Source organism: Aulonocara sp. 'chitande type north' Nkhata Bay, linkage group LG7 (genome assembly GCF_057382095.1).
Source record: "Aulonocara sp. 'chitande type north' Nkhata Bay isolate Kocher_YH1m ecotype deep benthic linkage group LG7, A_spYH_male_GT1.1, whole genome shotgun sequence".
Taxonomy (NCBI): Eukaryota; Metazoa; Chordata; class Actinopteri; order Cichliformes; family Cichlidae; genus Aulonocara; species Aulonocara sp. 'chitande type north' Nkhata Bay.
In genome coordinates this window covers 5,644,020-5,659,427 of record NC_141350.1, presented here as the reverse complement: position 1 = coordinate 5,659,427, position 15,408 = coordinate 5,644,020, and the positions used below count along the sequence as shown (strand labels likewise).

General features: G+C 38.4%; 1 protein-coding gene across 1 annotated transcript in view; it reads left to right on the top strand.

Moving 5' to 3' along the window:
• The first annotated feature begins 2,780 nt into the window (after window positions 1-2,780).
• The window catches only part of mrpl23 (mitochondrial ribosomal protein L23), a 52,029-nt gene continuing 39,401 nt past the window's right edge, over window positions 2,781-15,408 (top strand). Inside the window, exons 1-2 of the mRNA XM_086298172.1 lie at window positions 2,781-2,926; window positions 4,583-4,705. Of these exons, the coding sequence (XP_086154298.1) occupies window positions 2,907-2,926; window positions 4,583-4,705 (143 nt within the window). The 5' untranslated portion in view covers window positions 2,781-2,906. The remainder of the gene's footprint in view (window positions 2,927-4,582; window positions 4,706-15,408) is intronic.

Genomic DNA, 15,408 nt, shown 5'->3' with positions numbered 1-15,408 from the left:
TTTTGATCTCCTCCATACCCGCTTCACACCCTGGAGGACGGGGCTGTGGCCCCCCCACACTCCCTAGCAGATCATTACATGGAGAAACCTTTGGAATGCAAGCATGCTGATCCACACAGGTATGCACACATGGGTATTCACAGACACGGACTAAAGCTTTCTTGGCTGCTGCCTCAAAGCACACTGTGCGCTGTCTATCTTGCGTGCTGCACAATATCGTTTATTATTTAGTAAATATTGATATCTATGACTAGCTAGTTTATTGTGATGGTGCTTTGTTTTCTCTATTATTATGTTGCTCTTTGTTGTTTGCTGTCTCCTCTGTTTGTTTTTTTTGTTTGTTTGTTTGTTGTTGTTGTTTTTTTTTTCTCCATACAGGTGACCCAGGAGTTCTTTTTTTTTTTCTCTCTCTTCCCCCCCCTTCTCACCGTCTCTTCTCCTCTTTGGTTTTCTTTCTTTCTCTCCCCCTCTCTCTCTCATTCATTCCCCCTGTCCTATTTATTAAAAAAAAAAAAAAAAAAAAAAAAAAAATGACAAAGGATGAACTGAAGCTCTGCCATCACGTAATGTCGCATACTGCTGTTTCTGATGTCATTTAAAAAAAAAAAAAAAAAAGAAAAAAAAGAAAGAAGATGGTCAAAAGCATTTATATTTTGGGAAATTTAAGAGATTTATTAGATCATAAAACAATGCGCATTTTATATTTTTCATTGTTTTTCTCATATTTTAGTTACTGTGTTGAAGTTTGGGGGAATACATATGAGAATACTATAAAACCTCTAAACTTATTACAGAAGAAAGTGATACGAATGATTCATAACGTTAAATATAGAGAACATACAAATAAATTATTTATAAAATCAAAATTATTAAAATTAGGAGATTTAGTGAAATTACGGACACTATTAATTATGTTTAAGGCTAAAAATAACATTTTGCCCTTTAAGTTACAAAGAGTATTTTTAATGTGTTCAGGGGGAGAAGATAGCAGAAGGAAATTTTATTTTAAGCATCAGCTAGCTAGGACTGCACAAAGATTAATGAGTCCAACGGTTAGGGGTATACGACTGTGGAACTCTCTTCATTATAATTTAAAGAATTGTATAAGTTTACATTGTTTTAAAAAGTGTTACATTCTTAAAACGATAACTCAATATGAAGAATGTGAATGAAATTGGAGTTCATTGAAAATGGATCCATTATAATTTTTTGTTTTATTTATTTAATTTTATTTTTCTCCTTGTTACTATGTGGAGTGGTATATTTGTTGTTTGATTTGGGTTAGGACCGGAGAGAAATGTTAATATTAGTTTGTTCCCAGATTTTTGGTGCCCACTTGTAATATAAGTTGGAATGTCGATAGGGGGCGGGGTTTAATAAGAATATTTTGTTCTTCCTGCTCCTTTTCACACATGGTTGTAGTGCTTTATTGATAGAAAGTGTGGTTGGTTTGTTTGATCTGTTGTACCAAGTGTGAAAAAAATAAATAAATGAAATGAAATGAAATTTATTGTATTTCATATATTCATTTTTTATTTTTTGTATTCATTTATTTATTCATATATTTTTTTATCTTGTTAATTATTCTGATTGTGAATTTGCTTTCTTTAAGTAAAAAAAAAAAAGGTCAAAGACAAAGCTATTCGGTTTCTTGTGAGTACATACACTACACTGCCGATGTAGGGGGGCGCCACCTAAAATCTTGCCTAGGGCGCCAGATTGGTTAGGGCCGGTCCTGAATGTATCAATCTATTATTAGTTGAATCATGAATTTTAGAGCTTATAGAATTTAACCTATTTTAATGAACAATCCAGTGTCGTTATGCACAATAAGCAGCAGCCACTGCATTCTGGCATTCAAGCTTATGTTTTTAAAGCAACCGTCGCACCTCAGGCTCATCAGCATAATGGCTCCCTGCTACAGCGTCGTATCAGCTGTCAGATGAACCAGTTCCAAAGAAACAAACAAGTAAACAAGCAATGAACTCAGCAGCAGCAATTATTTACATTTCTTACAGAAAAAAAACAAAATGAAACTGGACATCTAGTGGCATTATAGGACGCTCTGAAATAGTGCAACAAAATGCCTCATACACTGACGCAACTCTATAATAATAAAAGCCTTCCACACACACACACACACACACACATCCACTCCATGACATCTTAACTGATGGAATCTCCCCTCCCAAGCACAGTGTGGATTGTCAGTGAGGTCCATTTCCTGCCAGGTCTGAACCAGCTGAGCCACAGACTCATGTTCCACTCAGGGGGTCTTCAATCATCTTTACCCTTGGTGCAGGCACATCGTGTTGTAAGAAGAGACAACAAATGTGGAGTCTGAAGCAAAGATAAGAAGATGCAGAGATGGGAGGAGGTCTCCCTCTGCTGATGCCTAATCATATATGTCCTGAGAATATACTCAAAATCTTCTTCTTCTTCTATCAACTGCTCCCTTTAGGGGTCGCCAGAACAGTCATTTTTTGCACATGAACAAACCATTGCAGGCTTTGTCTTTCTTTCCTTTCTGTCCAAACTGCTCAACCCGACTGTTTCTCTGATATACTAATTTCTCAATATGCTCACAACAATGACATTCTCAAAAATGAAACCGAATGCGTGACAAAGTAATTGAATCTTTTCAGTACTTTTTTTTTTTTTTTTAGCTGCATAACAGTCCGGTATAACATGGGGATCTTTTAGTTTATTATTCAATAAGCTGAAACAAGGAGCACACATATCATACAGCTCACTAACACCCTAGCATCACAGGAAGGTAGTATATCCAATGCGCTTGCGCATTGCCAATGTTCCCGGAAGCACATCCCTGCACGTGTAGGATTTGACAACCTTGAAAAACTATAAAGTAACTATCAGCGTATGTCTGTCAGTAAGAATTTCTAGGGATGCCAGTAACACGACTGCTGTGAGTATCAAGTGTTTTGTTTAAATAAGAAGCCTCAGTTTTACTCGTGGATACATTGCTAGTCATCTTTTCTGGCAGTTTAACCTAAGAAAGCAAGCTATTGCTAGCATGTCTCCCAGCTGACCTGTATGCACTCTGTCCTGAATGCAGTCGGATTAGTCCACGTTGCTGTCAATAACTGTCAGTGTATTTTAGACTGCAAGTTATGTGCTCACTGTGAATTTCAGATAACTAAGCAACAAGAACTTAGCGGGCGCTAGCCTGCTATGCTAAAAACAAACGGCATAACATGATGTTGGAGTTGTTGTGCAGTCACTTTGCAGGTTGGTGAAATTGCAGCAACTAATCTGCCGCAATATTAAATCATCGTAGGGGTAATGTGACTGTTTACGAGGTTTAACCCACGCTTATTAATACAGGGTGCTGTTATTAGTGCACCGTAGACATTGCACGGGAAATGTGTAGCTTGTATTGCTGAGCTACGTAAATACAAACGATCTTGCCTAATGGGGGACCACCGCTAAACAGAAACATCATAAACACATTTTTTCTATTTGCTCAAGATCCAATAAAATGCTACACTGCTAATATTTGATCATTTAGGTTTGGAGACTTGGATTTGTCTGTTTTTCCAAGTTTCATGGAGAAGTTATTATAAAGCGTGGCAGTGCAAAACAAACTCTGTGTGTGTATTTAATAAAAGATTGTTTCAGTGTCTCATATTCCTTTGAGTCTCCCCCATTTACCGGCTGCATTTGTTTGTGTCTGGAGGAAGACACATCTTTGACCTCACATCCTTAGGTATAGACCAGGAGTGCTAAACATAAAGCCCCGATCCTGGCTGCTGGATTAACTGTATTTTTATAAGTTTTACAGCTTTTCCTGCTGATGACAACCTCCCCCATAGCCATTCATACTATACCGAATCAATGTAAGCAATAAAACAGTTAAATGACAGAAAAGCTCCGTTAAAACAAGAAAATTTCAAACATCGACAGTACTTTTTTAAGTTTTATAAATAGGGACAGTTTGGGCAGTGAGCTGCCAGAACTTTTCTGTAATCTTTCACATTTTTCATGTAGAAAAACTGCAATGTGCTGTCGAAAATGCACTTCTTTATTTTATATTAAGATATCTCAGGGATTAAATGTGTAGGGAAATCTGTTTACACTGATAATAAACTGAGTTTTATTCGGCCAGCTTAAGATCAAAGTGGACCTTATGTGGCCCTCGATGTAAAATATATTTGACATCCCCGGTCAAGACCTCTGTAGTTCAATGCTCTTGATTTCAGACAAAGTTATTCTTGCCCATCCTTATTTCTATTTGTTTTTTCAATTTGTCTTAACTAAGTAAAAGGAAAGATGCGCTACCTGCTTATATGGCAGTGAGTAAAATCTCCAAAGAAATTCCGTTCTACGCATTTGTGTGAGCTGAAAGTTTAAGGAACTGTTCCAGATATTTTTAGTAGAAAAGGGAACCCTCTTGGTGCTGGACTGACCTCAGCTGCTTATCTTAAATCAAACAAAGATTAAAGACATAATTTTACTTGATTATCTAGGTAGCAGTTATTGTGCTTTTCTTTTAGACAATATTATAGGATTTATGGGAACGATATCAAGGATAATAAGAGCCAGCCTGTGCATATCTCCTCAGATATCCTCTCTACCAGCTGGGCAATCCCCAGCTGAGGATCTTCAGACCTAGCTGGTTTCTGACCCTGGTGAGGCCGGGAAAAGAGCAGCCTCAAGACACTGTCCAGTTTCGCATCCCAATGGAGTAAGTCTTTGATTATAAACGTTAATATGTATGAGTTCATTACCATACACCTTTATTTATCACACCGTTCTCAGGTAAATTGATTTTGCAGCACATAATACTTGGAGAAACTTTTACTATGCACGGATTAGTGAGTCTGTATTTATTCTCAAGGTTGCCTCAAGTTTAGACATGGTTATTTGTCCATAAAATATAAAAGTGTGGTTTGCAGTCCATTTTTTGTTTAAGCTAATGGATGCCTATTATTCTTTGAGTAGGAAAACATAAAGGTGATTGCTGGAAAACTAAATTACAGTCTCTCGTGTGTTATATTCTTCTCTATTTTAACCTCCTAGGACCTGGCGTCCACTATTTTGGGTTATTTAGACCAAAATACTAAATTTTGCTCTACAGGGCCTGATATCCACTTACGAGGACATTAAACTGCTACTGTCCTATCAAAATTTTAAACGAATTTCCTGATATGTGGCTCTTATTTTTCTTAAAAACAAAAATAAGGTAAAAAAAAAAATCTGGTAATTCTTTTTTTTTACATTCATCGGGCCCCAATATTCCCAAATATCAAAGAGAACTTAAAAATGCATGCCATGGAAGAGTTCAGGTCTTAGGAGGTTAAATGTGTTTGTGACCCAACATCAGTTCACTGAGGCTGAAAATTGTCTTTTAGTTTACATTTAGGTATTATGCTACTCCTTTCCCTGATGTAAATAACAAAGACCTCACAATGTCTCAGCTCACACCCCCCTTTCCCCCAGCCCTAAAAAAAAAATCAACAAAACTCAATATTTTATTTGTCATTCACTTACTGCATGCATACTTGATTCATTTCAGCTCCGTGTGAGACTCAGGGAAACACTGCTAATATGACTCAATGTGTAAAACAGCCAGTAAATCCCACGCTTAACTTCCTGTTAATACTACTTTATTTAAATGCATAGTTACTTTTTCAAGCAAATTGTCTTTTATAATCACCAGCACTGGCCTCTAATCACCTCTTTCTGAACTGTAAATGAAAAGTCTTGAAAAAGTCTTTTGGGAGAGATTTGAGTATTTCCTAACATATTAATTTAACAGATCTCACGATAGAGCTTGTTGTACATAATTATTATAACTTATATATCAGATATAATGCCTCTGATCTAAAATACTTTTACGTCAGTGGAATATTTCATTTATAGTTTTATTGCCACAGTGTTTTTTTTTCCTGTCTTTTTCCACGGCGCCATAAATTACATACTAGTCCATTTGTTTAGTCCTTTCAGGCTGCCGTTGCCCATAAATGCAGGTGCTTATCGTTTGAAGTCTGCGTATTGTTCCAGTTGTAAATTTGTACACACATTAATCAAAAATCACAAATGCTTACTTGTACATACTGGCCCTTTGTAAGCATTCACTCTATCTATCTCTCTCTGTTTAAGTACAAGCTGTTCAGCTCTAGAGCAGATTTCCTTGGATTGAGGATCCTTTTTTCTTTTTTTTCTTTCTCCATATGCGATTGATAATGAACACAAAACAAATGAGTAAGAGTGGTCAAGTGACTAATCCAAGAAGAGAACAAAACAAAACTACACTAAACTTAAAAAAGATATAATGAACATAAAATAAACTTTAAAAAGACCCAATCATTTTTTGCCCTGTATAGGCTGTAAATTTATTTTAGAGTTTAGACTATAGTAGTTTCAGTTGAACGTATGGTACAATGAACATATGTTTTGCATTTAGTCTGCAGTAATTTATTTTTACTGCCACAGTAACGGTCTTGCGGGACCAGTAATATGTCCCTGATGTTTGATATTGTGGCCACCAGGTGGTGTGACAGGCTCAAAAACAGAAAACGGAGGCCTCAGTCTTCCACAGTGTAGATAGTGTGTACCACCTCATGATTATCCTCTAATGAGCTTAGTTGCAACAATGACTTGTGACAGGCCGTCATTTCACTCTCACATGGAGAGTGACGCATGAGGTGAGGTCAAAAGTACTTTTATTTGGCTTTGAACTGGGGCATTTGAATCAGTTTGTACACATCGAGTCTTCACCATTAGTCTCTCAGAGAAACTGCATCAACAGTGAGACAGAAAGGGAAGGCAAAACTAATCTTGTCTGTGTAGATACGATGTTCTTATTTTGTCAAGTTTCTGCTGTATCTACTGCGTCACTAAACGTGACAGGAGGTCCAGTCATCACTTAATAGTGACAAGCTGATTTTGACTACCGCTACAAGCCAAGGTCACTGAGGTTACCAGCACTCCTGAGGCAATGAGAAGCCCAGAACCCACACTGGGGAGAAAAATTGAAGTTTGAGGCAGATCATCTATGTGTCTCTGGTGGGGTTTAGACCATAATCTGTTCATCCAGGTGCCTGGCCTCCCACTCTGATTCTTGCCTCTTCTCTGCCAAACTCCTAGGGTGCTTATGTAATTGTGTGTCTTTGTGTGTGTGTGTGTGTGTGTGTGTGTGTGTGTGTGTGTGTGTGTTTTTCTGTATATACTTGTAAGTGTGAGTCCGTTTGTGCGAATGGTGTGTTTCTTTGTGTATATATGCACAAAACTGGGTAAGTGCAGGGTGCGTGTGTGTTTATAAGGGTGTGTAAGGTGTTCTGTTTTTTTCCTCACAGTCTTTGATGCTTGCGAGAGGTGCATGGCTGATTGATATGCTGCTGGGGCCTCAGTGTGTGCTTGGAAACACTGTTATTTTTTTCACTTTTCTTAACAACATCGTAGTAAATGGACCCACACAGAGAGACAATGACAAATGTCACTCCCACTCCCAGTTTATTGATAAGTCTGAGTCACTGTGGCAGTGAAAGCTGTTGTAGTTATGATTCTCAAGTGTAGGCGGTGTAAGCGTGGGTAAATTTTAGAGCCGAGCAGCTGTTAATGAGAACTGGTAACTGTTGGCGTTCTCAAGAGAATAACACAAGGTGGCCTTTATCTTGCTGACACCTGGGAGCTAGATATCCATAGTTGTTTGTCTTGCTCTCTTTTGCTTTTCTCTAGTTTTCGTACTTTTTGGCAGTATCACTCACTTTCTGGCATGTCTTCCTCCATCCTTTCCCTCTGTCCCACCCTGGGCCTGCTGTTTATTGTGCTTTTCTTAAGCACTTTGCTATGTGTCCAAAATCAATCCTCCTTTGACACTTGTTTTTTGAGACACCTGGGCTGTGTTCTCTGGAAATTCTCTTTCTACCTGCCAGAGGGAGGTATTTGTTGGTCTTTTTGATTGTTCTCAAACCTTTTGTGCTATGTAAGTATTTCCCCTCTGTTCTATAACATCATCAAATTTCTAGGCTCACACCCACGCACACCTTCTTGTACCTCACCTGGCATGGCGAGAGGCCAGTACACTCTCTCTCACACACATGCACACAAAGAAAAGAGCATGCCATTGAACTTTCAGTTGAGTCTGCTACACAGTCACATTTCATGCTATGCAGACTAATAACTATGAAACCAGACCATGCTGTGGTTTCTCACTCTAATCAGACTTGAGCGAACTGACCCTGTAGTACTGCACCTCACGATTTCTTTTGCCAATGGTTCAGTTCCTGGACCTAACAGCGTTGGAGTCACCAATATATCTGGTCACCTCTTCAATGTAATAAGCACACGTTTGAAACTGTGCCATTTTTTTTTCATGCTTGTAAACCCAAGTTAATGTCATATTAAGTCATTTAGCCTGTAGATTTGTGATGTAAACTCTATTGACCTGTTTCTCGGTAAGAACTTTTGTGACTTTCAATGACCGGCTCTTTGATCTATTTTTGTTCTATTGTCAGGCTGCAGGGCAAATAAAAAAACTCTAATCCTTCACATGCTGCTTTTATGCTCTCAACTTCTCAACTGTCTCTTTTCTCCTCAAGTCTCGGGTTCCTTGGCAGCTTTCCCTCTAAACAAAGTCGGCTACTATGATCTTGATACTTAGTGTTTAGCACTTTATGTGTGTGTGTATTGTCTCTGAAGATGGGAGGGTTAAAGTAGAGACTGTACGTATCTCAACCTAAAATTGACAATGGGCAGGTCAACAATGTGGAGCGGCTTTCATTTGCCTTTCATCTGTGCAAAAGATACTCTCCTGTTTCATTCTCACCGCTAAACCATTTTGACGCAGTGCACTTTGATGTTCATGTGTGCATGTATGAGTATGTATGGGCTGTGTAGTGTACCTTCGATGTTTAAACTATTGTGTGTGTATATAAAGGCCTTATTAATTTAAGCTAGTTTAATGTTTCCCTGACATTCACCATAAAAGTGTGCTGTTTGTCTTTATTAAGGCATTTTTCTTCAGTGTATAATCCATGTATTATTTCTTGTAAGACCACCACCCCCCCCAAAAAAAAACCAAAAAAAAAAAAAAAAAACTGTTAGATTCACAGTTGATGCAAGAGCAATTCAGACAGCAAACAACCAGTGCCTGAGATTTCTTTCCCTAACTCGTCAATAATTCTTTCCATTGGGTTCTGGTGCAGAACCAGTTCTCCTTGATTCTGATCCTCTGGACTGAACGTTTAATAGTTTTACTATGTAAAGCTCGGATATTATCAAGTCATGGTGGATGGAGTCTGTGGGCTGTATCGGCTGGTCATTAGTGACTTTCTTGATGTAACCCCTCCCAGAACCATTAACGTCAGTGGTTCGAATAATGTCTCTGTGGTAGCTTTGTTTTTACTACCACCAGTCTTCTTTTTTTGTTTGTTTTGTTTTGTTCTTGGTGAATAAAAATAATGATGAAATACATGAACTGGTTCTACACTGGGTGCCACATCGGGGTCGAGAGGGTTATATGTGATCATAAAAAGCCTAATGGCTCCTGATGAGATCATAAAGGAAGGGCAATTTTTAAACTGTAATGTGTGTCTGTTACTTGTAAGCTGTAAACCAAAAAGACTATGAGCAGCCAAATATTTAATGCAGCTCTTTTTTTCTTTTTTCTTCGTCAAACAAGGGGCCAATTAAATGTCTTTTAGTAGTTTCTGAACAAAGTAATCTTTCTATGGTTGTGACAGCAAAATCAAGCTTATACAAAGTGATGTTTATCTTAAAAAAAAAGGAAATAAAGCACTATAATATACTTTCCTACTCTAACCTTTGTAGGCCACAAGCCTAATTCAACCCTTCACACAGCGCTTTGCTCCTAGACATTTGGGTTTGGTCTCAATCACAGACCTCCAGATTAGCAGATGACCTACTCTTCCTCTTGAGCCAAGAGCAATGCCATATTCTTACAATGTAATGTTTTTAGAGTGGAATCAAAATCAGTTGGTACATTTTTGTGTTCATAATTCCATCAATTTTGGCAAGATCCCCAACTACACTTTGTCTTACGGATGACGATCATTTGAGCCACAAATTTTTATTTTGGATTCATCGTTCTGTAAGACTTTCAGGCATTGATTTGTTTTTGTTTTTTTAAAGATAATTTGGCATGCTTCAGACTTTTCGACCTGTTTTGATATCCTTTAGAATGGCTTCTTGACAGTCACCCTTCCATTTAGACTATGATGATAATGCATCTATTATTACTTAAATTAACAGGTTGCGGATCAATGGAAAGGCCGTTCATCTGCTGTAGACAGAGTATAAGTTGCTAAGTTTGCTAAGTTGTCTGTGTAGACCCAACACTGGCCCATCCCTGACTAAGGTGCCTCTTTTGCGATTGAGTGATTCATATGTAAGTATTAAGTAGCTTAACAAACAACGAATATTCCTCTGAAAAAAATAAAGTACTGGAGTGAAAAAGCAGCCAATGTCCAGAAAAACACTTTGAAAGACTTTGGGAAAGCCTGGAAAACTATTGCTCAAGACTGTTTTAAAAAACTGCAAGATGCTCAGAAACAAAATATAAAGAAATGGGGCTGGTTTAAGACTTTTGCACGGTACTATAGTGGAACTTAATACTTGACATATGAATCACCATGACTAGGGATGGGTACCGGTTAGGGCTGCTCAATTAATCGAATTTTAATCATGATTACGATCTGGGCTTTCAACGATCATTAAAAATGACTGAGCCGATTATTAGCACCTCCCTCGTGCTTTACTCTCGCGCTGCTCCGTGTGGCAAATCGAGCGCACCTCTCCGCATTTCGAACAGCGTCACAACAATTAAGAGGACCCGAGGGAAGCTCGGAAAGCTAAGCAGAAGTTATTTGGAGAGGAGAGTGACTGCCGTTGGTTGAAAAGAGAGGTAAAAAAAAACTTCAGTGGTTTGGAAACATTATGGGTTCGCGGAGTCAGATGTGTCAAGTAGACATAGTTTGTAAACTTTGCTATGGTGTCGTAGCTGCACCACAGAGCAACACTGCAAAGTTCACTAAACTTAGATGTTTACATTTTTCATTTATTTTTTATATTGCAAACATATTATAATTTTTTTAAGTCATTATTCAATACATTGTTATTGTTAACCCTTTAAAGCCTGTCAGAGCAGCACGCTCCGTTTTGTGTAACTATGTTTAAATCCCTGTAGAACCTGAACCATGTAAGCTAGCGCAATAATTATTTTGCATATGAAACTTACATCTCATGCCATCAGCTTGTCCTCGGTCACGGTTTCCTTCCATAAAAAGCGCTTGCAGGAACAAAAACATAATATTCCAGAAACACGCTTTGCCGATCCTATCAGCTGTTCGTAACACTTCCCACAGTGAAACAGACGTCAGCGCAAACTATCGCACGTCACTTCCTGCCCGAAACAGGAAGTGACGTCATTTCGCGGAAAATTTAGTTTTTTACTTGTAGGCCTTAAAAGCCTATACTGGTGTTTTTATAAGTCATGTTTGACTTTTCTGAATAGTTTCTGTGATGCTTAGAACTCGAATTGCACTGCTGGAAATAGTTTATTTTGATGCACATGCTGTTTTCTTTGCATCATAGGATTGTTTTTTTGTTTTTCCTGCAGTATATAAAAATTGCTATATCTCCAAAATAAAACTATGAAGACACTCAAAATAAATTTCCTGCTGTTGTAAACTATTTTTTGCAACTTTTTTGTATTTAAAGTTTTGAGGGATAAACCTCTTAAATTTCTCCAAGTAGAAATATATGTAAAAAAAACCAAAATGATTTTACATTTTTTTGTAGTTTATTGCACTTTTTTGCAATTAATGTAGTTACTGTGGACTTAATGAATACATATTATTAAAATATGGGCTATAACAGTTGTATTGATGTATAGCAACTTGAAATGCTCCCACAAATGGCACTACAACATGTAAAAAAATAATATAAGCTCTGGCGGACTTGGTTCTATAGTAGGTCTTAAAGGGTTAAATATCGTCAAATAATCGAGATCTCAATTTCAGTGAAAATAATCGTGATTATCATTTTTGCCATAATCGAGCAGCCCTAGTACCGGTATCTGGTGCCATGATGGCACCGATTCTGACATAAACGGTAGTAACCAGACCGAAAAACAGCGCACATTTCGGTGCTTTTTTTTCCCTGAGATGTGATACACACAGGCGAAGTGGTCAAAAGTCTGGCTGTACTTCACAGCAAAATATGCAAACTCAGCAGCCTGCAACAAGTGCTTTAAGCTGATACTGTGATACTGTCAAAGGAGGTAACACCTCGAATCCGATGAAACACCTGGCGACGCATAGCGTTTTTTTTTTAAAGCCGAAAAATGCGCCGTATTTGATAGCTTGCTGCGAGACCTCACACCGAGCGCATCTACTGCGGGTGTGGTGCCTGTTATCGGACCCGCAGTTAGCAACATCCCCCAAAAACCCGAAGAGGAGAGTCCTGGCCCCTAGCCCTGCCAGTGTAGCAGAAATGATGACGGATGATGATGCAGCAGCAGCCGTTCTTCTCTGCGTGAGTAGCTTAATGTTGTTCGTGTGTAATTTACGTTGAGTAGACTAACCACGTTATTAAATTAATGCATGTAAGGTGAACTAGCAAACACCGTCATAGTTACATGCGGCTGTCTTCTTGTTTGATGGCAGATACTCCCTTCACCCTGGCCAAAAAGGCTAAAATGACCAAAGAAAAAGTGGAAAACAGTTAAACATGAGAGGTTTTTGGACAAAGTTTGTGTTTTTTCCATTGTTTAAGCACTGCGTCCAGCCAAGAGTGATACCATATATGCCCTATAGCTGCAGAAAAGGCTAACATTGTTATCTTTTTACAAAAAAAAACAGCTGAACATGAGAGGTTTTTGGACCAATTTTGTGTTCTCCATTCTTTAAGCACCGGTTTGAGCACCGTTTAAGCACCGGCACCGTTTCAAAAGTACCGGTTTGGCACCGGTACCGGATAAAACCTAAACGATACCCATCCCTAACCATGACCCTTCAATATAAAGGCAAATTGAAGGGACTCTTATTGTGAATTGATGCTATATAAGTAGAACTGAATTGAATTCAACTTGGGTACCAGGTTGTCATAGCTTATTACAGAAAATTGAGATTTTGTTGACACATTAAGGATAGCAGTTCTAATGGGAGTTTTTCAGTATTGTCATACACTGTCAAAGCCACCTCTTGCTCTTTTTCAAATGTGTCCTTTCACCTACTTCTTTCATGCTTTCAGAGCACAGGTGTAAATTGACTACCTAAAACCAGTGGATGTGATACTGATAATCTTTTTGGCTCTATGCGAGTTAGCCCACATTTCAGAATAGGAACGATCCAGAAGCTTGTAGATTCTTTGCAAGTGAGAGATTACATCTGAAAGCAACTGCAAGTAGGTTAATCTGCAGATTGATGAATCTGCTTTATTGTCGCACATAAACAATCGTGTCACAGCCAGACAGAGCAAAAGCTTCAAAAGCTTTACCTCGTTTATGTCATCCTGCTTCCAGCCCTTCTTTCTTTAACACTGCATGATATTAGATCAAGGTCCCATGTCTCCCTTTACACTCCCCCTTTAACAATGCAGAACAATATAACTTTTTTAAACTGTTTTCTGACAATGAAGCTAGTGTTCCTGAATTAAACCTGCTTGGCAACAACGGACCATAATTGAACCTAATCCATCGTCTGCGTCATCTGATGCCCTTCTAGGTTTTGTGTTTGGAGTTCTTTCATCGTCTTGGCTGAGGAATCTTTGTAGCATGAGTGTTTGCGTATAAATATATACCAGTTGCTGAGGAACGATGCCGTTAGCCTTAGCAGTTGCTGGAGACAGGTTTTCATTCTTCCTGAGAGGCAGAAGTGCGAAAGGTTAGCTTGTGGAGTCAGATGGGTGTTTATACTGGGATGATGATCAGATGCTGCCTGCATCGCTGCTGGAGACGCCACGCCCTTTGTCTAAGTTTAGCCTTGTTTATGTGCACACTTAACTTGACATTTTCTCCTCAGCTTTCAGCCCAAGGCTTTCTTTCAGATTGGGTCCTGGTTTGTAGCTGAGATGGGAGTTATGTATTGACTCAGGTCACAGGAAAAACAGCTATCTCATGCAACCCCTGTCAAGTGTGTGTATGAATTTAGAGTACTGTATAAAAATGCAAAGCAGTTAGATATACAACTAATGCCATAAAGTGATTTTATTTATCAGTTAACTCCACACAATACACAATGAACAGAAAAAACACAACCTCATCAGTTTTTGTCTGCTTGTGGTTACAAATGAGTGCCAAAAACTTGGATAACAGTTTTTCTGTTTGTTTGTTTGTTTGTTTTGGTACATGAAGTGACTAATGTCAAATAAACAAACTCATGTTGGTGCTTGATATGTCACATTTCTGCCGATCAGTCCACATAAACAGGTACCCTCATTACTTCAGCATGGCTGTTTCACAGCGAGCTTCGGTTTCAATTTAGGTTCTGTTCATTTGCTCTTTTCCACAATGGCCAGTTAAAGCATTTTGGGCTTTAAGAAGCAAACACAGAAAAAAATAATAAGAGATGGCCCAAACACATGGTGGGACAACCATTTGTTTACACTAATCACAGCAATTTGTGTATGAATGGTTACAGTTAGCAAAAGGTGATACAACACACAAAGCAACTGAGGTCAAATTAAAGATGTGATTATTAAAAAAGAAAAGAAATGGTAGTGTATAAAAAGTAAACGGAAAAATATCCACCGTTTCACGATTTTACATGTTGTCTTTGCACTAGTTTTAATTAAATATTCAATTTGAATGATTTTCGAGTCATTGCAAATTTTTTTTATTTTTAATATTTCCATTTTACATGTATCACAACTTTTTTGCAAAGAGTTATAGTTTGGAAGACAGTTGTTGCAAAGTACATAACATAATACAAACATGAATCGCGGTTTGTAAATATACACTAGAAGCTCTTGTATCCAGCAGCAGAAACTTTAGCTCTACCCCCCCAAAAACAGAAATTTATATAACCTGGTAATAGAACTCTTTTTTTCTATGATGGATGCCATTGCTGTGTTTGTGGTGGCGGGATAATTTTAGTTGTAAAAGCAGTTGGGATTTAGAAATATTCTCCTCATTAATCAGGATCAGTTCACTGTGCTAATGATCCAGAAGAGACCTCAGTGGCCTCTAAGCCACTTTCTTCTCTTCCAGTTCCACGCAACTGCTTTCTAGGAAAACCCGACTGTGTAATCAGTCTTTCTTCCCCTCCTGATCTGACGTACCCCTGGTCACTTTGCTGTGCTTCACTGCCCTCTGGCACACACACTGTGAGACAGTAGTTATGGTGGAGGGGGGGGAGCGTAAATGGAGCAGAAGACGAATTTGCATGCCACATCTTTTTCCTCTTGACAGTAGAGACAAATGCA